General features: G+C 41.1%; 1 protein-coding gene across 2 annotated transcripts in view; it reads right to left on the bottom strand.

The window, feature by feature from the left end:
* Nucleotides 1-520: 520 nt before the first annotated feature.
* The window catches only part of KLHDC8A (kelch domain containing 8A), a 72,548-nt gene continuing 47,953 nt past the window's right edge, over nt 521-25,115 (bottom strand). For both annotated transcript variants that reach the window (XM_068269572.1, XM_068269573.1), the window contains exons 5-7: nt 10,814-11,029; nt 8,298-8,399; nt 521-724 (exon numbers count right to left, since the gene is read on the bottom strand). In XM_068269572.1, the coding sequence (XP_068125673.1) occupies nt 531-724; nt 8,298-8,399; nt 10,814-11,029 (512 nt within the window). In that variant the 3' untranslated portion in view covers nt 521-530. The remainder of the gene's footprint in view (nt 725-8,297; nt 8,400-10,813; nt 11,030-25,115) is intronic.

Raw genomic sequence — 25,115 nt, 5'->3', positions numbered from 1 at the left:
TTAAGTTAACTCTTTAATCCTTAAAATAACTCCAGAGTTAAAGACAGGCTGTTCATTAACTGCGTGTGAAAATAACTACAGAGGAGGTAACTTAACTACAGAGGAGGTAACTTAACTACAGAGGAGGTAAATTAACTACAGAAGAGGTAACATAAGGAATGAAGAGATAAGATAACTCTCTTACTGTGTGGAGGTAAGTTTTCTCTTGCCTTATTATCTCCAGCATGATCTTAGTGAATTGAGGCCTATGTGTGTCCAGAATTAGCAGTACTGATCAGGCAAGAAAACTAAATTCCTGCCCATTGTAGTTAAAATGGAGAAACTGAGGTTCAAGTTGCAGTATCTTTTATGATCATAGCTCATATATTGTTTAATTGAAAAAATAGTTTTGAATAAACCTGTATCCTTTTTATGATTCTGCTTGTATCTCAAAGCACTAGGAAATTCTTAGGTTACCAGTGTTCATTACTTAACTTGCAATTGTGTTCTTTCACACACCACTTACAGCAGACACAATTCATCATTTCTAGTCAAGTCTCTGTTAAACTCAACATTTCTACTGCAGTGCTGGGGCCCTGGTTTACTCCTCCTATTGCAAACAGTCTGTTTTTCAGGACAATGCAGGCACAAGCACATCGAGGTGTGGGCATGGGGCTTAAGTTTTCCCACTGCTTCTTCACCGGATGGAAGATCTCTGCTGTTTCCAGTACTGTTGGTTGATTTCCTGCATGAATGAATCAATTGAAATCATTAATTTCTCCAAAGTGCATAAAATTGTAACATATGACTAATTAAATTTTCTTGTCTTCTTTGCTATCCACATAAATTCTACTATCTTTACATTATTATGAGGTTTTGTAATTATTTGCTTGCAGACTGTGAGACTAAAGCACTTTATTGTCTAGATTCTCTGTTATTTAAGTCGAATGTTTTATTCCTTAGCTTTTATTAATGCTAGTCTCTGGGACTACAGGTCAGCAAAAATTATGTTCTGTATCAGCATCTATTTAATTGCAGTTTGTATTTAAATATATCTCCTGACGCAGAAATTAGACAGTATCGATTTTTTATTCAGGCTGGGATAAATTCCAATTATTTTACGTAAATAAAAACTGTCATCCAGCTTTTAGTAATTGAAGACAAGAAGAGAGATCAAGAGCCAAAAATAGTGCAGTATATTAGTGCAATGAGTATATAAGATTTAAATGAGAATGTACTCACAAGGGTGGGTTACCACTAAGGCAACCACTGTAATCGCAGGTGGGGAGATTAGACTTGATCCCTCTCAGATTAAGAATGTCGCTCTCTGTAGGTGTAGAAAAAAAGGGGCACCTCTCCACCAAGGGTGGACTCAAATATTAACAGTGTAAGTACAGAGGAGCCAGATAAGAATAAAACAATTTAAAAACCGTTTAAAAAGGGAAGTAGTGGTGGCCTTACCTTCCCAGACAGACTCGCACAGTCCAATTTCACTGAAACATAATTCTTTAATCAAAATACTCCAAAAATATGCAGCGCTTTTTTACAGGGCTACAACCCACTTCATCAGGCAGTAATAGTAGCAGCTGAACTGAAAATCTCTGCTAGTAGGAGGCGTTTCTACTAGCAGAGACTTTCAGTTCAGCTGCTCCCATTACTGTTTCAGTGAAATTGGACTGTTCGAGTCTGTCTGGGAAGGTAAGGCCACCACTACCTCCCTTTTTAGACTGTTTTTAAATTGTTTTATCCTCATCTGATGCCCCTGTTCTTACATTGTTAATGCTTTCTGTAATTGTTAAATGGTCCCGGCATGAAAGTGAGTTTTCAGTATGCGCGTTATGGTGGGTTACAATGCAAGTTATAATTAAAGGACAACTGTAACGAAAGAGATATTCAGGCTGTTATATTTCTTTCCTTTTAAACAATACCAGTTGCCTGGCAGTTCTGCTAATCCTCTGCATCTAATATTTTCAGTCATAGATCCTGAACAAGTATACAGCATATCAGGCGTTTCTGACATTATTATCAGATCAGCCTCCATATCCCTCTCGTTACAGTGGTCCTTTAACCACTTCGGGACCGGGGCCGCCTAACCCCCCTCAAGGACCAGGGCAATTTGCATGGAGGGGGGGGGGGGGCGCGTTGGGGGGGGGGGTCAGGCGGCCGGATCCCACCTGTGGCTGGCAGGGCATAGTGACCCCCCATGGAGGCAGGTGTCCCCCCTGTAGCTGGCAGCTTGCACTCACCTTCCAGGCTCCAGCAAAGAGCCGCAGTAGCCACCTCTTCTCCAGCCAGCATCTCCGCTCCAAATGACGCTCAGGTCCGGGTCGCTACTTGATGACGTCATCAAGCCGGGACCCGGCGCTGACGTCAGACGGAGCAGAGATGCCGGCCAGAGCAGAGGGGAGTGCCAATCGTCGATGGAACGGCAGGGAGGTGAGTGGATCCTCTTCTTTTCCCCCCCTGCCGCCGCCGCTGTCAAAGTGATCACTACGAACCGACGGCGATCGTAGTGATCACGTGTTTAGCAGCCATACGCGATGGCTGCTGATCACTCGGGGGAGATGCCAGCTGTCATATGACAGCTTAATCTCCTCCTCTGGGTGCGCACAATCGCGTCGGGACGGTTTGTTAGCGCGGACGTTGAATAAAAGTCCGGTCAGAACTGTAGCACCACCTGCTGGACATTGATTCAATGTACCTGGTCCGCAAGTGGTTAAAGAGAACCCGAGGTGGCTTGTAAGAATGCTATTAGCACACAAAGGCTGGGTCTGCATATAATGCCTAGCCTCTGTTGGTATACAGTGCCCCCCCAGGCTCCCCCCCCCCCCCCGCGCTCTGCTGTGCCCCCATAAATCAAACGCTGTGTTAGCGACACGCAGCGTGTTGCCAGCAGGCTGTTTACATCTACTCTATCACTCTCGCTGCTCCCCCGCCTCCTCTATGTCGCCGCTCCCCGCCTGCGCCCCTTCCCTCCAATCAGCGGGGAGGGAAGGGACACGGGCGGGGAGCGGCGACATAGAGGAGGCGGGGGAGCGGTGAGAGCGATAGGGCAGATGTAAACAGCCTGCTGGCAACACGCTGCGTGTCGCTAACACAGCGCTTGATTTATGGGGGCACAGCAGGGCGCGGGGGGGCCTGGGGGCCACTGTATACCAACAGAGGCTAGGCATTATTTGCAGACCCAGCCTTTGTGTGCTAATAGCATTCTTACAAGCCACCTCGGGTTCTCTTTAAACAGCAATGTGCTGAAATGTGTTCCGTGATAATAACACGAGCTGTGCGCTATCGGATAACATACGTTACACCTGCTTTACAAATGAATGGTGATGAGGTAATGGGCCATAAGCAAATGCTTTTTTCTCATGTATTTTCTCCTAGGTGATATTTTAACAACTTGTCATAAGATGCCTTTTAAGCCACCAGCAAGCAAGAAAATACTCAAAATACATTTGCTAGTACTTTTTCACCAACATTTGGGTACATTTGCAATAGTAAAATGCTGAAAAGTAGGTTTAAAGAGAAGCTGAAAATGATCTCCTAGGAGATAACTCAGGTGTAAAAGACAATTGCATATGGCCCACTGTGTGTTGCGACATACCCAATACCACAATCCAATAATTCTGAGATCTGTTGCAATGTGCGACGTGCACATCCAGATTCAATTAGAATTTGCCCTTAATATTAACAATTGTTTATGCAAATTTTCATGCAAATCTGGCCACCTTTAAAAGTTAGACCAGTTTTATGCTTGGACTTTAGCTTTATTATTTAACTTGCTGCCATGTTTTTCATCTTCAGTCTAATATAAAGGAAAATGCAATATGTCTTTATTAAAGCAGAACTAAGGTCTGGGACCCACTAACAGCGCATTTCTAAAGGCTTGCGATTTAAAAAGCTCTTGCTAATGTAACGCTATGTGTGCGTTCTCACTTGAGGTATGTGAGCTTAAAAAATTTCTCCATAGCATTTAATTAGCAAGAGCTTCACAAATCACGAGCACTTAGAAAATAGCTGCTAGTGGGTCCCAGGCCTAAGGTTGTCCTACTTATTAAAGACGACAGAAAAAAATAGACAACCTTTCATTTAGTGTGAAAATATTAAATTAAATAGTTGTACTGACAAATAACCTTTTTTGTGCAATGACAGATGACAGGATAAGGCCTGGTTCACATTAGCGTTTGCCAACGGAACCGGCCGTACGGTTTCGTGGTCTGTTCCGCTGAGCGGACGAAAAAAAACAATTTTCCAGACCGTTTTGCTCAGCGGAATGGACACGGAAGGTTTTCCAGCTACATAGTAACACATAGAAAACTGACAGTTTACAGCACACTGTATTTGTTCTTTAATTCATCCATGGTATCAATTCACCTTCAACCGGTAACTTTGAACATAATGCAAATGTTTGTAGCAACGGTTCTTATGCACCTTCTGAGTGCAATATGATGAGCCTTGGCATGCAGAAACTGAAAATTAAATATAGTTCTACCCACTGCTACTATTATTATGTTAACATGAGTTAAAGGAGAGGTGCTAAATAAAAGTACCCTCCTACCATAATTTGAATTCCTTCTGAAAACATTTTGTGCTATTAACATTGTATATCAAGAAGTGAATTTAAATGAGTTTTTAAACGCTCCTTTTCACACTCCTGCTTAATAAACAATGATAAACTACTTTTCTCAAGCAGAGAACAAAGAAAATTTTAAACACACTTGTCTTGGCAAGTGTAATGCAAGCGACTTATTCCTCTGCTTATATCCTGACTCATCTAAGCAGGTGAGTCAGCCAGCTAGAGGGAGTATACATCTGATAACTTTTGAAGGACATTGTTTTTAAGGTATAAATTACCGAGTTTATTCCTGTTAAATGTCTGATCCAGTAATACTTTATTAAAAGTGCTTGTTTTCAATTTCAATGAATCCTCTAAGTCAGGGGAGTCAAACAGAAATACAAAGTGGGCCAAAATTGAACACTGAGACCAAGTCGTGGGCCAACCTAAATTTCTAGTGGCCACCTCTTTCCCTTATAAAGTTCCCCGGTGTCTAGTGGCCCTGCTCCCTCCCCTGTACAGTACCCTGGTGTTTAGTGATCATCCCCTATACAGTTCACTGTTGTCCAGTGGCACCCTCCCTGCCCTATACAGTTCCCCTGTGTCTAGTGGCCCCCTTTCTTCCCTATACAGTTGCTTGGTGTCTAGTGCATCCCCTCCCTCCCCTATACAGTTCCCTGCTGTCTAGTGACCACCCTCACTTCCCTGGTGTCTAGTTCTTTCCCCCTCCCTCCCTCATATGGATTCCCTGGTAATCAAGGGCTTTACCTTCAATATGGCATCCTAGGTGGTCTAGAGTGGGCCAAACAAAATGCAAGGTGGGGAAAATACTTGAGGCCAAATTTGATGGCTCTGAGGGCCAGATTTGGCCGACGGGACAGAGTTTGACATGTATGCTCTAAGTTATACCTGGTACACACCATGCAATTTCCCCTAAGATAGAAGAGCAAATAGATAATTTCCGACTGGTCCCATCTGATTTCTGATCATATTCTGATCAATTCTAGCCAAAATCGATCCAAAAAGCTATTAGAAATCAGATCGGACCTGTCAGAAATGAGCTATTTGACCCTCTATCTGACAGGAAATTGCATGGTGTGTAGCAGGCATAAGTTACTGCAGTAGAGTCAGATTAACCCTGCAGAGTTGTGTTGTGATACCAGGCATAAGTGGCAGGCAATCACAGACAGAATATATCTGTTCTCATTGTCATGTTCCCAGGGGAAAAAACTATTGGCCAGGGATTTGCCCCAGTGATCACATGGGTGTGTTCTGTCTTGTGTTTGTACCTCAGCTGTACAGAGTATTACTCCATTGACCTGCAGGGTTAGTTTGGCCCTGATACATTAATTAGATTTATTGCATGTTAAAGTAAACCTGAAGTGAAGAAAACAAGAGTTAGATGCTTACCTGTGGAGAGAGAAGGCTCTGCATCCCATAGAGCCTTCCCAGTCCTCTCTCCATGTCCTTATTCCACTGCTGTCCCATGCAGCGCTTGCAGCTGGGTGTGAATTTTCAACAGGCCACGGCAGTGGAACAAGGGGACAGAGAGAGGACCAGGAAGGCTCTATTATTATTATTTAGTATTTATATAGCGCCGACATATTACGCAGCGCTGTACAGTGTATATATATATATATATATATATATATATATATATATATATACATATACATATATATATATATATATATATATATATATATATATATATATATATATATATATATATACATACACATATGTGTGTGTATGGACATTTTACGTGGCCCTGCTTCAAATGTGCATCATTGTAAGCAGTAAAAGAATGACAGCACACTGCCTTCCCACCCAGAGGAGCACACTGGTGACAGTTTCTGGTTGAAACATTGTCTGTTTTAGCCTGAGTGCAGTAACAACCCATGTTACCCCCAGAGAAATTAGCATGGGGCCTTAGTGATATGCGCTGGCGTTCTCCTCGCTGTTCAACAAAATGTAAGTTACACATTTTTTTTGCTTAGCTGCTCCCAAGGTTTTAAATTTAGGTTAGGTCACTTGCCCGGAGGTTTGCCTCACCGTGGCGCAAGTGTCTAGTACATTATACTTTGCATGCAAACCATATTGGAAGCTAAAGTTCCTCCTAGCGTAATAAATGTTAGCATTTGTTTTGGATGCCGGGCATGCATTTTTCAGTCTAGCAGAGGCGGTGTATGCCTGTGCGATTAACCATTCAATTGCAGCATGTGTTTAGGGATGCGCAGCCTTTCCCCCACTGTTTCTTAACTCTGTAAGTATGCAACTATCAGGTTAGCTGCTCCCAGTCCCTCCTCCTGAGTTTCCTGTTTGCATGATAAGTAGTAGCAGATTTGCATATGATGTGAATCTGAATTGAATGCGAAGTGTGCAGAAAGTCTATTTAGGTGCTGCACACATGAGCTGGTGGTCATTTCAGATGCAGCCTTAGTGGTATGCGCTGGCGTTCTCCTCGCTGTTCAACAAAATGTAAGTTACACATTTTTTGCTTAGCTGCTCCCAAGGTTTTAAATTTAGGTTAGGTCACTTGCCCGGAGGTTTGCCTCACCGTGGCGCAAGTGTCTAGTATAATATACTTTGCATGCAAACCATATTGGAAGCTAAAGTACCTCCTAGTTTAATAAATGTTGGCACTTGTCTTGGATGCAGGGCATGCATTTTTCAGTCTGGCAGAGGCGGTGTGTGCCTGTGCGATTAACCATTCAATTGCAGCATGTGTTTAGGGATGCGCAGCCTTTCCCCCACTGCTTCTTAACTCTGTAACTATGTAACTGTCAGGTTAGCTGCTCCCAGCCCCTCCTCCTGAGTTTCCTGTTTGCATGATAAGTAGTAGCAGATTTGCATATGATGTGAATCTGAATTGAATGCGAAGTGTGCAGAAAGTCTATATAGGTGCTGCACACATGAGCTGGTGATCATTTCAGATGCAGCCTTAGTGGTATGCGCTGGCGTTCTCCTCGCTGATAAAGTTATAGGCTAATGAATGGGAGGTGAACATTGCTCGGATGCATAAAGTGAAAACGACTGAGGGCTTAAGTGGTTAAACAATACCAGTCGTCTGGCTATCCTGCTGATCCTCTGTCTCTAATACCTTTAGCCATAGACACTGAACAAGCATGCAGCAGATCAGGTATTTCTGACATTATTGTCAGATCTAACTGGATTACATCGCATGCTTGTTTCTAGTGTTATTTGGACACTACTGCAGCCAAATATATCAGCAGGGCTGCCAGGCGACTGGTATTGTTTAAGAGGAAATAAATATGGCAACCTCCATATTCTTCTCATTACAGTTATCCTTTAAACTTCTCCACTGCACTACTCTGCAGAAAGGGGAGAAGTGGGCCCTCCATGGTCACTATAGTTACGCCAATTAATAAACAATTTGGTCCAGAAATTAGACTATGTTTTCGATTTGGCCCCTTACATTATTGAGTTTGACACCCCTGCTCTATGGAATCCAAAGCCTTCCCTCTTTATAGGTAAGTATCTATCCTGGAGCGAGTTTCCTCACTTCAGGTTGGGCTTTAAAATGAGAGAAATATTTGTGACTGTCAAATGCAATAGCCTCACAGACAAGCTGATTTTTGCCCCTTGGCATAATCGGCATATGCAGCTAGGGAAGAGATTAATCAGAAGAACAAGATGTCATCAGATTTTTTTGTATCTTCTCTTTGTTTTTAGTTCTTTACTAGATGCATAGAGTTTTCCAAACAAAGCTGTTAGTTATAGAATTCTAAAGAAGATTACCCACCAAGTCCTCCAGCAACAACAATTCTTTCATGTATTGCGCCTGAAACAAAATCGGCTCTTCTTTTCTTTAGAAAGCAGGAGCGATCTGTCTTTGCCCAGTTACCTAAAATAATTGGAAAAGTTGAATGTTACATATTGATACTTCTACACATACTTGGAATTTGAATGCAAGCACGAGTTAGGTGAGGTTTACTTATTTTTCCTAAAGAGTATTTCTGTGTTACTGTTCTACTAATAGAAAGTCCTTCTAGGAGACATGTAACTGAGGCACATACAGTAGCTTGTTTTGGATGTAGTAAGGTCCTCTGAAGAATAAAGAAGCTATGCAATAAAACTTCAGAAGGCTGTAATAAGCATGGAGGACTGTGCAACTGAGAGCAAAAGTTCTATCATCTTTTGTCTGTGAAAATTGACAGACTATAACTGGAACCTGCTACCTTGATTTTATTGAAATAGAAAGTAAAAGCTACATTTTAATAAGAAGATTGATTTTTTTTTGTACTGTTTATTGAATTATGTCCAAAAAACATTTAACAATGTTGGTGGGCTAGGTTGCAATCCCATTTGATACTTCTGCATAAAGAAGCAATGGTATAGGTAGGTTCTTCTATGACTAGAAGAAGCAAGCAGTGAGGCTCGTGTAATGGTGCTGCATACAATTCTCTGCATAAAGAAGTACCTTCTAAAAACTATACGCGTCCTTGATTTGTGAGGAACAATGGATGGTGGCTTACAACTGGTGTAAACTAGAACATCCTTGTAAATAGTGTAGCCTTCACAATGCAGATTAGATTATTTTAAACACCTTATAGGAGAATGCATGCAGTTTTAATTTACCTGGGAGGAATGGAAAGATGGAGAGAGAGTAAACGCTGTGATTGGACAATTTTACTACCTCTGTGCTGTCACAACAGCCTCCTTTAATGTTATTTAACATTATTTATATTCTTTGTATTAGTATATTCCAGTCCCCCTGCAAGATTTAGTTATTTAGCATTTCCCAACTGTAACTCCCTGCTCAACAGCCTTGTCTAGATGTTTCTGCAACAGTTGAGTTCAGTTAGTGAGGAGATCCTGCTGTGCTTGTAGTCGCATCATATTTTTACCTATGAATATGCTCTAAAAAACATCTTTGTATGCTTTCAACGCAAGTAAAGATACTACAGATTATACTTGGAGTCATTATTTCATCGAGTAAACTGCCTGTGGAGGTTTCTAAATCAGTGTGGAGTTATACTGCTATACAGACTGGGTCTTCTGGAGTATGCCTCACACATAAAGCGGGAATTCGAAACAGAACAACCTCCATGTAATGAGACTCAACAGATTTTGAATACTATGAACATATTTTGTAGGTAAACTCTCATACTACATGGAGGTGGTAATTGATCAGGGATTGGCCAATCAAAATTGAAGGTGTGCCAGGTTTAAGGTGTTTACAGACATCTAATTGCCAATTGATTGGCCATCAGAACTCATCTGTACAGTGTTGGCCCTGCAATGTTGCCTGAGGGGCCAGCCGAGTGACATGCGTCATACGCTTTAGGACATAACCAGGAAATGCAAAGAGAGTCTGCACAAACACAAGTAATATATATAGCTCTTTAAAGCGGTATAAAACCCTGACATAATATTCAATAAAAACATGTTTTCCTACTTTTTATATGCCATACAGTTATCATATTTGATTTTGTGCATACGTATTATTATTCATTTAGAAATTATACATTCCCAAAGTACACTTTTGTTTGCTCTGAAAGCTGACTTTGCATTTTATTCATAACTGCTTTATTCATCTTCTAACCTAAGCAGAAATGCTTTCTGATGCTTTCTGATTGTCTCACTGTCTTCAAGAGAGTTTGCAGTGTCAGAGAAGGGTTTGTTTACATTTCTCACTTGATACAATTAAACACAAGATAACATTATCTCTAGTTTGGATTCATCCAGCTTTCCCTGCAGGGGAGCTTCTAAGGCCTATTTTTGACCCTTTGAATGCAGTTCTATTAAAAAAAATGCTGGTTGTATATAATGTGCTGTAAATGATCTATTAGAGCAAAGAAGAAATGCTGGGTTTCATTCCGCTTTAAGGTATCATAATAAAAGATATAAGCAACAAAGCAAAAGTATCTTTTACTACGATACATTATAGAGCTATATATTACTTGATGGTGCTGACTCTCTCTGCTATAAATACATTTCTTGTCCTCTTGGGTACGAGGACTGGGTCCTGGCACATCATCCTTCATCTGTATTGGTCTGTGGGTGCTCCTGGACTTTCTATACAGTCAGATAGATTGCGCAGGCTGCAAAGACCTCCTAGCGAGCTAAAGGTAAAATCAGGCTATATTTTACGCTGATGATATAGGAGGAAAGAGTGAGTGCTAACTCTTCCTGTACCAAATTTGTATTGGCTTAGGATACATAAAATATGCAGATCCCAGGGTATTCTTATGCCTGCCATTCACATTGTACAGTAATATGCCCTAATGCATCTAAATAACAACAATATCTGCTTACCTTGCTCCATATCAAATATATCCACGGTCTTGGTAAACTTTGGTCTGCGATATGTACCTCCTTGTCGAAGTCCTCCTAAACTGTAGATGGAACCATCACTTAACACATATCTGGAGTAGGCTCTTTTGTTTGGTATGTTAGCAAACTTAGTCCAAGAGCGAGTTTCAATATCAAAGACCTCAAAAGCATTCACTGCATATTTAGACTGCCTCCCACCTGTGAAAATAGAAGAACTTATCAATATAGCTATACCTTTGCAAAATGCTTTAAAGTGAACATGAGATGAAAATAAACTAATGAGATAATCAATTGGATCTGTCCTTCTACTCCTAAAAATGACTCTTTTAGATATCTCAAGGTTTTATTTTATGTATAAACATTTACAAAGCAGATCTAATGTTTTATGGTGTCTGCTCAATTGCAGTGTCTCAAGAGTCCCAGAGTGAAAATACATGAACTATTGACCTTTTTATCTTTTCCCCTCACAGTAAAAAGCCCAGGTATCTGCTTGGGAAAGTGATTTATAGCTGTAATTTATCAGTGAGCCGACTGGGTCCTGACTGGAGAAAAACTGTCAGTTCCATAGCTAATTATAAATTCAGGCTGGGAAAAAAGGAAAGGAGCACAGCATAATTGTCTGTATGCTTGCCACTGTATATGCACATGTCCATTTCATCATGTCACATGTCATCTCTGGTACACTTTAAGCACTTTTCCAAATATATTTAGTAAAAATAATAATGATCAGTGGTATAAAATAATTCTTTCCTTGTCCATTAATTTGTAGTTCCTGGTGGTTTTGTAGAATCCAAACTTGATAACCCAATGAAGGTGACTGAAAATATTTCCATCTGAGGTCAGTGATCTCCCAGTTGAATTATACCTGAACCATGTTTACCTGTGTAATCACTATCTACAATAATTTACAATGCTTGCGATACTGGTACACCTCTTGTTGATATAATAACAAATTAGTAAGAACTCTATAGACTGTATAAATCTCCAGCTTATGTCATGTAAGAGAGAGACACATCAAGAAAATGTAATGCAAATCTGTGGATTAATATGCATGGCCATTGATTGACAAATATCTCCACATTAAAGCGGTTTAACACCCAGCATTACAACTTTGCTTTAAAAGATTGCTTACAGCTTACAAACTATTATGCCAGATTTTTTTTTAAGCAGAAATTCACTGAATGGGTTAAACATGACATTTTAGTGTTGGATTCAACTAGGAATCCGCATCCGTTCTTATCTTTTAGTTACAAATGTATCTTTATTTGGAATACAAATAGACCTTTGAAAAGCCTGCCGGGGAAGCCCTCTTTGTTCTCTCAGAGCAGTGTTTGTTTGTTACATTGTAGATAGATACATTTGTAACTAAACAAGCAAGCACGGAGGAGGATTTCTAGCTAAATGCAGCACTAAAATGTCATGTTTAATCCATTCAGTGAATTTCTGCAAAAAAAAAATCTGGCATAATAGTTTATAAGCTGTAAGCAATCTTTTAAAGCAAAGTTGAAATGCTGGGTGTTAGACCACTTTAAAACAGAAGGCCATCAGTCCTCCAGCTGAACCCACAATGTATTACTGTGAGGTACCTGGCCACCTGAACTGTTTCTTCTGATTAAAATAACTTTTTAGTACTCTGCAACTGAAAAAGTAGTTAAATATGTACTGTCAAAATTACTCTGAGCTTGCTGGTGGCTTAAAAGGCATTTTATTGAAAAGGTATGAAAATATCACCTAGGAGAAAACTTAGGAGAAAAAGTGAATTGAATAAGGCCCAATTTGCCACAGTGGATTATGTTAGTCCATCGGATGCGCAGATAGGAATTACTCTTACTACCATTTTTATGCAGCTAGACAACCGCATACTTTAGCAAAACTGCTTATTCATAGACAGGGCTTTTGAACAAGCAAAAACTCCATTCCACCCACTTATAGTGGATAATTACCAGCAGAATACTTAATACTAAACAACTTTTTATACTAAAGAAGAAAAATATGGGTGCAAAGCCTCATGGAAACAACATTAATGGTAAAGATAATCTGGTCAGTGCAAGCTTATGGTTTCACAGTGCAAAATACAGAGATACTTAGAGACTATGAAAAGCTTTTATTGAAAAGCCAGTTTCCAAAAGTTAAACTTTCTGTTTTTCTTCCTCTTTGTTGGACCCTGAAAAAAAAAACATGAAAAGATGGTTCTCCACTTCTAAGCATCTTTTAAATATAATTCAGAACAAGGGGCCTAACATCAGCCATGGACAAAATCCTTTCATGTTTTGTGTAAGAATTTCCATACAACAAAGAAACGATAACTATTTAAACTTTGAAGGAGGAAGTTTTGAATCAGGATGATACAATTTATTGGCTAACTTAAAAGAATAAGAGTAAGCAAGCTTTTGGCTTTGCAGCCTACGTCAAGCCAAAAGCTTCCTTACCCTTATTTTTTTTAAGTTAGCCAATAAATGGTATCATCCTGATTCAAAACCTCCTGCTTTTACTGATGGCTAACATGGTACAATACCTTACGGCTACTACTATTTACTACTATAAGTCTATGAAAAGAGGACTCCGGTTTTGAAAAAAAAAAAAGGTTCTAGTTTCCACATTAGTCTACCTTACAAAAACATCAATATGTTTTTTTTTTTACAATAAAAAGGCATGTATTTCTCATATGTCAGACTAAGATTCCTGTCACTACAAACACATTTAACAAGAGTAATGCAATGGTTGGCTCAATGGGTTAAAAAAGACTGAAACGCAAAGCTTATCATTCTTACAAGGAGCCTGTGGTGTGAGATCTATGGAAGCTGCCATATTTATTTCCTTTTAAACAATACCAGTCGCTTGCTAGTCCTGCTAATCTTTTTGAATGCAGCAGTGTCTAAATTGCACACCTGAAACAAGCATGCTTCTAATCTTGTCAGATTTGTCATAGACATCTGATCTGCATGTTTGTTCAGGGTCTATGGCTTAAAGAGGAACTCCAGTGAAAATAATTTAATAAAAAAAAAGTGCTTCATTTTTACAATTATTATGTATAAATGATTTAGTCAGTGTTTGCTCATTGTAAAATCTTTCCTCTCCCAGATTCACATTCTGACATGTATTACATGGTGACATTGTTACTGTGGGCAAGTTATGTAGCTGTTTCTAGCTGCTCTGGCTGTTACAGACAGCTTTAAACAGCCATTTCCTGTCTGTGAACATTGTTACATTGTGGCAGTTTGCCCAGAGTACCGCGGTATTCAGAGCCTCTTGTGGGAGGGGTTTCAGCACAAAATTAGTCACACAGCGCCCCCTGATGGTCTGTTTGTGAAAATCATTCTATTTCTCATGTAAAAGGGGGTATCAGCTACTGATTGGGATAAAGTTCAATTCTTGGTTGGAGTTTCTCTTTAAAGTATCGGGCAGAGGATCAGCAGGACAGCCAGGCAATATGCATTATTTAAAAGGAAAAAAACATGCCAGCCTCCATATCCCTCTAACCTCAGTTTTACTTTAAGTTTGGCTGTCTTATATCGCAGGAAAAAAGTTCAATAATTTGATGAATAAAAACGTATCTATCAGCTCATAGTTGTTTTTTTTTGTCAATTAGATAATTTTGTTTGATTATTCCGTTAGATTAAATATAAAGATTTTTCCAACATGTCCGATCGGATTTTTATTGAAAAAAAACAGGATAATCAATTATTTTTTCTTGAGCAAAAAAAAGATTATTTTAAATTTTAATTCGATTTGATCATTTTGGTTGAATAAATGGCTAAAGTGATCATTTTTATTGCACCGTGTGTAGGCACCATAAGATAGATTAAGCAGCACACACTTCCTGTCCTAATTTTTTTTTAAGCAAAGCATAAAACTAATCTTAATTTGTTACTGTTTTTAAAAGTGCTGTTATGTGACATGCTAAAGCTGAGGACACCAAATTTGACTTGTGGTCTGCTAGATGGTCCCAATTTAACCCCTTGAGGACCCTGGGCTTAAACCCCCTAGTGACCAGGCCATTTTTTACAATATAGGCCACTGCAGCTTTAAGGCCTCACTGCAGTGCCACACAACTCAGCACACAAGTGATTCTCTCCCCCCCCCCCCTTTTCTCCCCACCAACAGAGCTCTCTGTTGGTGGAGTCTGATTGCTCCCCAGATGTTTGTTTGTTTTTTGTTGTAAATATTTTTTTATTTTTTTTTACTTCCCCCTCTCACTCTCTGCCAGCCTGTCAGCGTGATAGGCTGTCATAGGCTTCAGCCATTGACTACAGATCACTTTTCTGCCTCTAAGGGGGACAGCCGCGTCACACGGCTGTCCCCAGTACAGCGCTGCTGTAGATCACAGCGTTGTACAATGTAAACAGATGGCGGTTTCACCGTCTAACAGTCTCCTAGTGGCGATCGCCGATAGGAGGCTGAAGGTGGAGCGGAGCTCTGTCATTGATGTGGAGATGCGCGTGAATCGGCACGCGCGATCTCCTGAAAATCCCCGCCCCGGGACTTGACGCCAATTGGCAATAGGCAGTCCTGGGGCTGCCGCCGCAGTCGCGCCCACTGGTGTGATGCGGGCGTAAGAGGGTTAAGTTCTATAGAAGAAAGTACTCTCTAAACAATAGTATAATAATTTCGAACACATCCTTCTTCAAGTCCACAGTGAATCTATAAGTCTTTAAAGGGTTTCTCTAGTCAATTTTTTATACTTAGTTTTGGATAACCTTGGAACAAGTTAAAATCCTTGCCAAGTTCCTATCATTATCTGTTTCCCCACTTGGAGACATCTACCCTTAGCTCCTTTTCTCAGTGAGCTGGACAGTGGGAAATGAAGTATTGGAAATCATCTCACTTGGACCAATAAACAGTAATTAAAAACACAGATAGTCATGTAGGTAAAATGTAATAAAACTGCAAAAGCAGGTGAGTCAGCACAGCGTGGGAGTCAGCATAGCACTTCTTCCATTTAACCACTGATGAACAGAAGTGGTGCACTTTGGTGGTCCTACAGGCTTCAGACACACTGTTATCCTTCCTTTTAATTGTTATTTAACAGAATACTGAGTTGTTGAGAAACTAATCATTTGAAAGCTTAATTTGGTGACATGAATTTGCAATTATTCATGCATTTTTATTTCATGAATTCATTTAAGAACTATGGTCGATTCAGGTCAAGCGTTTCAAAACACACCAATATGACTAACAAGCACATATAAATAAAAGTACATACGGTACACAAAAAGTAATGGTTATATTGCTCCCCAAATGATTCAATACAAAAAAAATGACTTTCCTTTTATCTCAGGGAGGTCATACAGATTGCTCAAAAGTTCAAATTTCTCTCAGACCCTTAAAATATCAAGAATTTTGACTTGACCCTTATCCTCAACTGCCGGCAACCATTAGAACTTAACACTGCTTCTAAGTCTTTGTTAATTAAGTATAAATATATAAATGCGGTTACAAGAAGGACATTTAAAGATCGGTTGTAACAGCAGGTCACAAATTTGATTAAGTTTTCATAATAACGTATGTTTGACTTGAAATGCAGCTACAACTATAATAAATGTGGTTATATCATTGCAAAATAACATACATTTTTGTGAAATTAAATTAAATGCGGCTATAATCAGTTTTATTAGCAGGTGCCTAAATTCTGTTGTAGCTGTTCAAAATAACATAAATGTTTGACATGAAATGCGGCTAAGATTAGGCACCACAATAGGGGGGTTAAGGTTAGGCACCACCAGGGGGATCTTGTGGTTAGGCACAACCAGGGGGAGTTTTAGGGCTAGGCACAATGGGGGGGGGGGGTCTTAGGGTTAGGCACAACCAGGAGGGGTCTTAGGGTCAGGCACCAATGGGGGCGTTAGGCACCAACAGGGGGGACTTAGGGTTAGGCACCACTGAGGGGGGGTCTTAGAGTTAGGCACCACCAGGTGGGTTCTTAGGGTTAGGCACCCCCAGGGGGGGGTCTAAGGATTAGGCACCAACAGGGGGCGGTCTTAGGGTTAGGCAGCACCGGGGGGGTCTTAGAGTTATGCATCACCCTAGTTCGCTATCAGATCACCCTAGTGATGTAGAGTTTAAAGAATCAGCTTGTCTTACAGTAGGTGGTGGAAGTCAAATAGAAAAGTACTGATCTGTATGGGTAGATTTCCTATAGATGTCTATGTCTATAAGTATCCACTGCTTGTCTCTATGTAAGCCTTGTACACACACCAGACTGCAAGCAGCCACCTCAGCCATGAATCTAGTATTCGTACAGGTGTCCCCCAAAGTCACTTAGAGATCCAGCACACTGGATCTGGGAATTACACCAATGAGGAAGCACATTGTTTTTGTATTTACCTCACCCACCAGGCGCTGCACCATCGTGCGCCACACCATTGTCCCACCTCCCCTCTAAATTGAAACAGAACATAGCATTTACCCAAGTGATATGTCTATGATATGTATAGCTCATTGCACGTAGTGTCACCTTAAGGACTGAGGGGCAAGTACTTCTGAATGCCGCTCAAAGACGGGCGAAGAGGTATTTGACCTACTGTAGCAGGTTGAATAACTTAACTGGAGGCAGAGGCATATCTAGGGAAAACAGCAGCTATGGCAAACATTCAAATTTTCCCCCAGGGAGGGGGCGCCCCTCCAATATTTTAATGTGCAGTCTTGGTTGAATTGGTTGTGTCCAAGTTGAAGTAAAGCATTCCTTTAACAATGGAATATTACAATAGCTCAGCCTATACCACATATTCCCCAAATAACAGTTAAGCAGCTTGTCCCCCCAAACAAAGCTTTAACCAGGCAGCAGAACGTCCTGCAGAAGAAAAAAAAACTAGACTCTGGGTGGAGAACACAAAGGATGCTACAGGGCAGCGCCCCCAGTAAGAGGTGCACATAGCATATGCCATACCTGTACTCCTGCTGGGAAAAGGAGACAGATCAAGGACTCTATGCTATCCAGTGCCTTCCCTGTACATAGGTAAGTACCTAACCTTTATTTATTGACCCATTCAGGTTCACTTTGAGTTAGAACATATTGCTATTCTTATAGGAATTGAAGAAGTTACTCTGCAGGAGTGATACAATATCTTCTACAACAACAAAAAAGAACTATTTAATTTAATTTATCTTTGGATGTACCATGACCTGGATAAATGAGAACCTTCACAGAAATATAATTTTGTCACAATCTACGACAAATAATTGCTTTTTCATGATGGTCTTGTACCCTTGCTATTTGCACTTCAGTGATTAATACATTGCCTCCTCCTCGCCTACGCTCATGAGGTATGGGCAATGGCAGAAAGATACATAGACCTCATTTATCAAAATGTTTACCCTTCCCCAAACTAGTCAGTTCTTCTAATTCATTTTCCAACTATTATCCAATGCAGGTGCCTCAGGCAAAGACATTGCTTTATTGGGTCCTGGTAGGAGTATTCCAACTGATGGCCAGATGTCCTTTCATTCATCATTCTTGATGAGCAAAGTGCTTGTGTACTGAAAATCCAATAATTATTTAGCTAAACACTACTATGTTCTATAAATAAAAAAAAAACAATTCAGTAAGTGCTTATGATGTTAAGTGGATTTTACATTTCTGAGAATAGCAAATTTCAAATTAGAATTGCAGATATATAGTGCATGATTAAGTAAATCTTCCAGTTGCTATGGAAACCCCTTGGAATCTCATTCAGGCACTGGGAAGTGCGGACTGTCCTGTCAGTCTGCTATCTATTGATGCCAACTTTATAAGCAGTTGTTATGCCATGGACTCTTTTAAAGCAGAGCTCTAAGCACATGTTAAAATCTGTAAGGCAACCGAAGAGGGACTCCGAGCAGTGCAAAAACTATGGAAAGATGCATATCATTTTAAAGGAATACTATCGATTGAAACGACTTTTTTTTAAATACTCTATATTAGTGTACACATTACCACTAGTGCTAGGGACACTTTATTTATTCACCCAGGTCTCTCTCTCACTATCCCTGCTTAAAAATTCATTTCTCACACAGCTCATAGTAGTTTGGGTCACCCTGAGCTGCTTGGTTACTCTGTCACACAGCTCACAAATATATTTCACCGTGTCACTCACAGTATGCAGGAGTCATGAGGAGAAAGGCTGATCTGAGGTGGTAACAGGTAACTAAATGAGCTGTAATATTGCTGGAATATAACTAGCTATAACACTAGTCTGTGTTTACACTAAGACTGGCTGCCTGCTTGTGGTGATTCACTCCAGGCTGCATCCACTTTACAAGCTGCTGAGAGGGGCAGACCACTGTCTACAATTAGCATTATTAGTATCTTTATCAGTCAAGAGAAGCAAAGATAATAAACACACATTGCTAGAATCTTTAACCCCTTACCACCATATCAATAAGATTATTTCAGCAAGGTGATAATTAAACTATAAACTGAGGAGTTGATAGCAACTCCCCTGTGCAGAGACATGGTCTAGCCCTCTGGGAGCCCTCAGTATTTAGATACATTTTGTATCCAACACTGACGCCAAAACTGACGGAGGATTTTACAGCTCAGGGGAACAGCTGTGTGAGGAATCAAATTGCTCCTAGTGCTTGTCCTAATGTGTGCTACAACATACAGCATTTCAAAATAAATGCATACATCGATAGTATTCCTTTAAAGCTCTCTTTCTCCTCTTTCCAATGATATATAAACCGCCACCCTACGCCTTTTAGTTTTCGCTATTTTCTCGTTCGAAATTGCCGCGACCGCGATTTCGATTGCGAAAATAGAATGGAGCTGCTGATTTTAGGAAAAAGTCGCCCTGTGTAATACAATGTAACTATGGAAAGATGGATTTCATTTCAAAGCTCTCTTTCTCCTCTTTCTGACGACCCCTAAATCGTCGTCCTACGCCTTTTAGTTTTCTCTATTTTCGCGATCGAAATCGCAGCCACGGCAATTTCAATCGCAAAAATAGCGAAAACTAAAAGGGGGGTGAGCACAGGCTTTAATAGTGATACATACTAATGAAATATTGAGAAACCCTGGTGTAGAGGTTGAGGACAATCACATGGATAGGTGGCAGAGTAGGATCTGGGTCAGATGGCAACTGATATGCTCATGTATATATATATATGGGTTAACCAGTTCGGCCTATCTGGACGAGCTTCCTCGTCCAGATAGGCACTGCTGCTGCCGCCGCCACGTGCGCGCGATCGGGCGCGCCCCCGCGCGCGCTCCCGCTGCCCGCCGCTAGCCCCCCGATCAGTGAATGGGAATATAATTCCCATTCACCGATCTATCTTCCCCGCAGAAATACCGACGCTTTCTCTCCAGAGAGCGTGGTATTTCTGCCCCCAGGAAACATTTCCCCTACTTTTAAGTTCCTAGATGCGAAATCGTTCGCATCTAGGACTTTTTTCACTGTGGCCATCTTGTGGCCGAATAGTAAACTGCACCACAATTCATTTTTAATTAAAAAAAATATATATTTTACATTTAAAATTAACAGTTTCCCTCCCACACCAAAAATTACCCACATACACTTTTTTTATTAAAAATAAAAATAAAAAATACAATTAAAAAAAAAACAAAAACAACATAAATAGTTACCCAAGGGTCTGAACTTTTTAAATATGCATGTCAAGAGAATATGTTATTATATTATTTAAAATTATAAGCTTATAAACAGTGATGGACGCAAATTGAAAAAATGCACCTTTATTTCTAAATGAAATATTGGCACCATAAATTGTGGTAGGGACATCGTTTAAATGGTGTAATAAGCGGGACAGATGGGCAAATAAAATACATGAGTTTTAATTACGCTAGCGTATATTAATTTCAAACTATAATGGCCAAAAACTGAGAAATAATGATTTTTTTTCATTTCTTTCTTAATCTTCCTGTTAAAATAGATTTAGAAAAAAATAATTCTTAGCAAAATGTAGCACCCAAAGAAAGCCTAATTAGTGGCGAAAAAAACAAGATATAGATCAATTCATTGTGATGAGTAGCAATAAAGTTATAGGCGAATGAATGGGAGGTGAACGTTGCTCGGATGCATGAGATTTTCGGACTGCGGTGCTGAACCGGTTAAGCCATTTTATTTTAAACATTTTGTTATGGGTGCAACATGATTTATGACATTAATTGTATATATGTACCAATATTTTTATTATTTTGTTTATTACTATTTTTTTTCAATCACGTGTTGTTGTACATACACTGTACTGAATTCTTTATTTAGTGTGCATTAGTTATTATTATTTTTTTTTTTCTAATTGTATAGTGCCAACATCTTCTGTAGCACTGTACGTAAATACGTTTGTATTTATTTGTGGTGTTGTATGTATCATATTTAGAGCTAGGGTCATTTTATTTATTTATGAAGTGGTGTGTGTGCGTGAGTGAATATGTGTGCGTGTGTACATGTTAGTTTTGTTATTGCCTTCAGTTAAATTTTCCTACTAATAAGAAGCATTTCCAATAGGTACTAATAAAAAAATGTATAAGAAAAATAGGTATGCTATGTCTCCTGTGCGCATGTGCAATGAAATAGGCCTAATGTCTACGGAATGCATGCACAAGAATTCTTCCATGCTCACTAGGTAGTATAAATCTGCGTAGGGCGGCGATTTATATATCATTGGAAAGAGGAGAAAGAGAGCTTTAAAATGATATGCATCTTTCCATAGTTTCTGCTCTGCTCGGAGTCCCTTTAAGTTTTTTCTTGCTAGCAGATTTTCTGAGCCACACCACCGACAACTTTGATCTTCAGGCTATAAAAAATTTCACAGGGATCAGATCAAAATCAGCAATTGTTCCTTTAATGTTTTTTTGATGACAGCAAACCAAATAGAATGTTCTTTGTAAATCCTAACACCTATCCCCTTAACTTGTTGTGTGCCTGTTTAGACACATTACACCCCTTCAATCCTTGCACAACAACACAGCAAATAACCATTTTTTTTACCTGTAAAACCCCCTAAACTTAAAGTGAATGTTTACCTATTTAAAAATAAAAAAATCAGATACTCACCTAGCGAGAGGGAAGGCTCGGTCCTAATGAGCCTTCCCTCTCCTCTCACGGTGCCCGGTCCCGCGCAGGTTCCCCCGTGACAGTATTCGACCAGTTCGGTCAAATACTGCCACTTCCACAGCCGAAGGGAGCTTTCGGAAGCCTTCGGGAGCACTCGGGCTCCCAAAGACGGGCCGCTCCTTACTACGCATGCGCGAGCGCCCTCTATGACGCACTCGTGCGTGCGTAGTATGGAGCGGCCCGTCTTCGGAAGCCCGAGTGCTCCTGAAGACCGCCGAAGTCCTTGCGGCGGCGGACGCGAACGGGGGAGCCAGCGCAGCACCGAGGGCACCGGGAGAGGAGAGGGAAGGCTCATTAGGACCGAGCCTTCCCTCTCATTAGGTGAGTATCCTCCAGACAAAAATCAAGTTCTTTATAAGAAATATTTGTATTAAATCATATGGATAAAAAAATTCAGTGACAAAACACATTCATCTACTTCTTCTCAGCAGATGAGTATAGGTAGGCCTCTTGTATACATCCGCCTGCTAGGATCAAGGCTAGTTCAGGAAACATATATGTGATACACTTTATTAGCATTAACTTGCCAGAATTTTCTTCACACAGCACTCCACTGTCTGCAACTTCTTCACCTCTGTCTTTTTAAAGTGGATGTGAGAAAGCACGGAGAAGCAGCCGCTTGCTCTCAGAGCAGGGCGGCTGCTTCCGCGTCCTGCATGGCGGCGCGGCGTGGAGGAACCGCCGCATGCCGCATAAACAGCGGTGAACGCGGAGAAGCCGCCGCGTGCATTGCGGCGGCTCCCGCGGCAGGCATCAGGGACAGTGCTGGTGTGGCTGGGACTCATAGTCCACCAGGGTTGAGAGTGACGCGCGCACGCGCAGAGAGGCAGGCCCAATATGGCAGCCAGAAGAAGGTCAGCTGACTGAGCGGGTCAGCTGACATTTCCATCGATCCTCATTGGTCCAGCAATTAGGGGAGGTACTGGAGAGTCCTTTTGAATATATACTGCTGGCTGTTCACTTGCCCGTTGTCTGGCGTTGCGATCATTACGTGGTAGCACGCAGACCTGAGTCAGATCCGAAAGTGTGCCGGGACCAGCTGGAGCTGTAATCCTACACTTAGCTAGATTTGTTGATAGTTTAAAGTACTAGTTTGATTGTCATTATCTGTTATGACCTTCTGCCTGCCTGACCATTCTCCTGAACTCTGATCCTGTACTGTGTCATTGTGATACTCTGTTGCCGAACCCCGGCTCGTCCTTAAACTCTGCATCTTCAATCTGGTTTCAGGAAATATCACAGCTGTGAAACAGCCCTCACCCAGATTTGCAATGATCTGCTCATTGCAAGAGACAAGGGTCAATGTTCCATCCTGATTTTGCTCGACCTCTCAGCGGCTTTTGACACAGTCGATCATGAAATCTTACTCAACAGGCTACAAGAGTACTGTGGCATAGATGGCATTGTTCTCCGGTGGTTCAACTCCTTCCTGGCTGGCAGAACACAAAGGGTAGCCTTAGGGCCCTTCCTCTCCAACCCTGTACCACTAAAATACGGTGTACCTCAGGGCGCAATATTATCCCCTTTACTGTTCACCATATACATGCTGCCACTTGGAGAAATCATACAAAAACATGGCCTGACATATCATTGCTATGCTGATGACACCCAGCTATATTTGTCATTCAAACCTGATGTCACAGACCCTACTCCACAAATAAACGCATGCTTAGCTGAGCTTCAGGAGTGGATGAATAATAATTGGCTAAAACTTAATGCTGACAAAACTGAGGTTCTTGTTATCGAGGGCCAGGGCTCAACAGCAAAGCAGCTCCAGTCTCAACCAACACCGCTAAGGATAGGGAGCTCAGACCTGAACAACTCAGACTGTGTGCGCAGCCTGGGAGTACTGATTGATGGGAAATTAAGCTTCAGGAATCAAATCTCAGCTGTTGTGAAACATTCCTTCTTTCACCTAAGGAATATTGCAAGGATTAAACACCTAATTCCTTCAGAGGATCTTCCAACCCTAGTTCATGCCTTCGTCACATCAAGGTTAGACTACTGCAACGTCCTCTACACAGGCCTGCATAAGAAAGACTTACGCCGCCTGCAATTAGTACAGAATGCCGCCGCAAGGCTGTTAACGAGCCAACCCCGCCATTGCCACATAACACCAACCCTGAGCTCACTCCACTGGCTACCGATAAAATGGAGAATTTTGTTTAAGATTGGCTTACTGACATTCAAATCCTTGCACAATCTGGGCCCTGGATACCTGAAGGACTTGTTGCAATTACATCACACCCCCCACAATCTTAGATCAAAAGGACGTAACACCTTGGTCACCCCCAGAGTCCACCTCAAAACCTTTGGAGACAGAGCCTTTTGTCATGCTGCCCCTACACTTTGGAACTCCCTGCCACACCCAATCAGGACAGCCCCATCCCTGGAAGCATTTAAGTCTAAACTGAAAACCTACCTTTTCAGTCTGGCATTCATGAACATCTGACTATCTCCTCTGTAACACAACCCAGCCTGCAACCCTGTATTAATCTGAGACACAGCTATGCGCTTTGAGTCCTATGGGAGAAAAGCGCTTTACAAATGTTATTGTATTGTATTGTATCTGCCTTCTGATTTTGTACCTCGATATTCTGATACCCTGTTGCCGAACCCTGCCTGTACTTTAGACTTCGCCTCTGCCTTCTGAATCTGTACTTTACCTGTCCGTGTGTTTTCGACCTGGCTTGTCCGACCTCGAGAACCGACCTTACTGTTAGAGGCGGTTCCCAGTCCTGATAGTGACACTCCCCCTTGAGTGTCACTCTCGTTCTGTCGTTCCTTCTCTCAGCCTGACTCCTCCCTCCGGGAGAGTCCAGAAGGAATTGGGCAGTACTCCTTACTGCTCTGAGGCCCAGTCCTCTCATTATTACTGTTTGCACCAAACACTCTACTCAGGTGTGCAGAGGTTAGCTAGTATATCGGATTATCGGTGATACTGCAGATCATCTATAATCTGGTATATATCTGTATTCCCGGTGATACTGCAGTTCACCGGTAATCAGATCCTCTCTGTGTTACACCGATCGTTACAGTGGACCTGAATTCTTGCATAGGACAAAAGGGAAAGTAGAGAAATGTCTGGTGGTTACCTAGCAACATCAGGAGGAGACAAATATGTTGAATTGATGATTGTGAATGACCACTTAACCCATTCAGGTTCCGTGGTTTTCACGTGAGAAATGTTCACCTCCCATTCATTAGCCTATAACTTTATCACTACTTATCACAAT

This window comes from Hyperolius riggenbachi, chromosome 2 (assembly GCF_040937935.1).
Source record: "Hyperolius riggenbachi isolate aHypRig1 chromosome 2, aHypRig1.pri, whole genome shotgun sequence".
NCBI classification, from domain to species: domain Eukaryota; kingdom Metazoa; phylum Chordata; class Amphibia; order Anura; family Hyperoliidae; genus Hyperolius; species Hyperolius riggenbachi.
The sequence above is the reverse complement of the archived record's forward strand: the minus strand, read 5'-3'. Positions and strand labels throughout refer to the sequence as shown.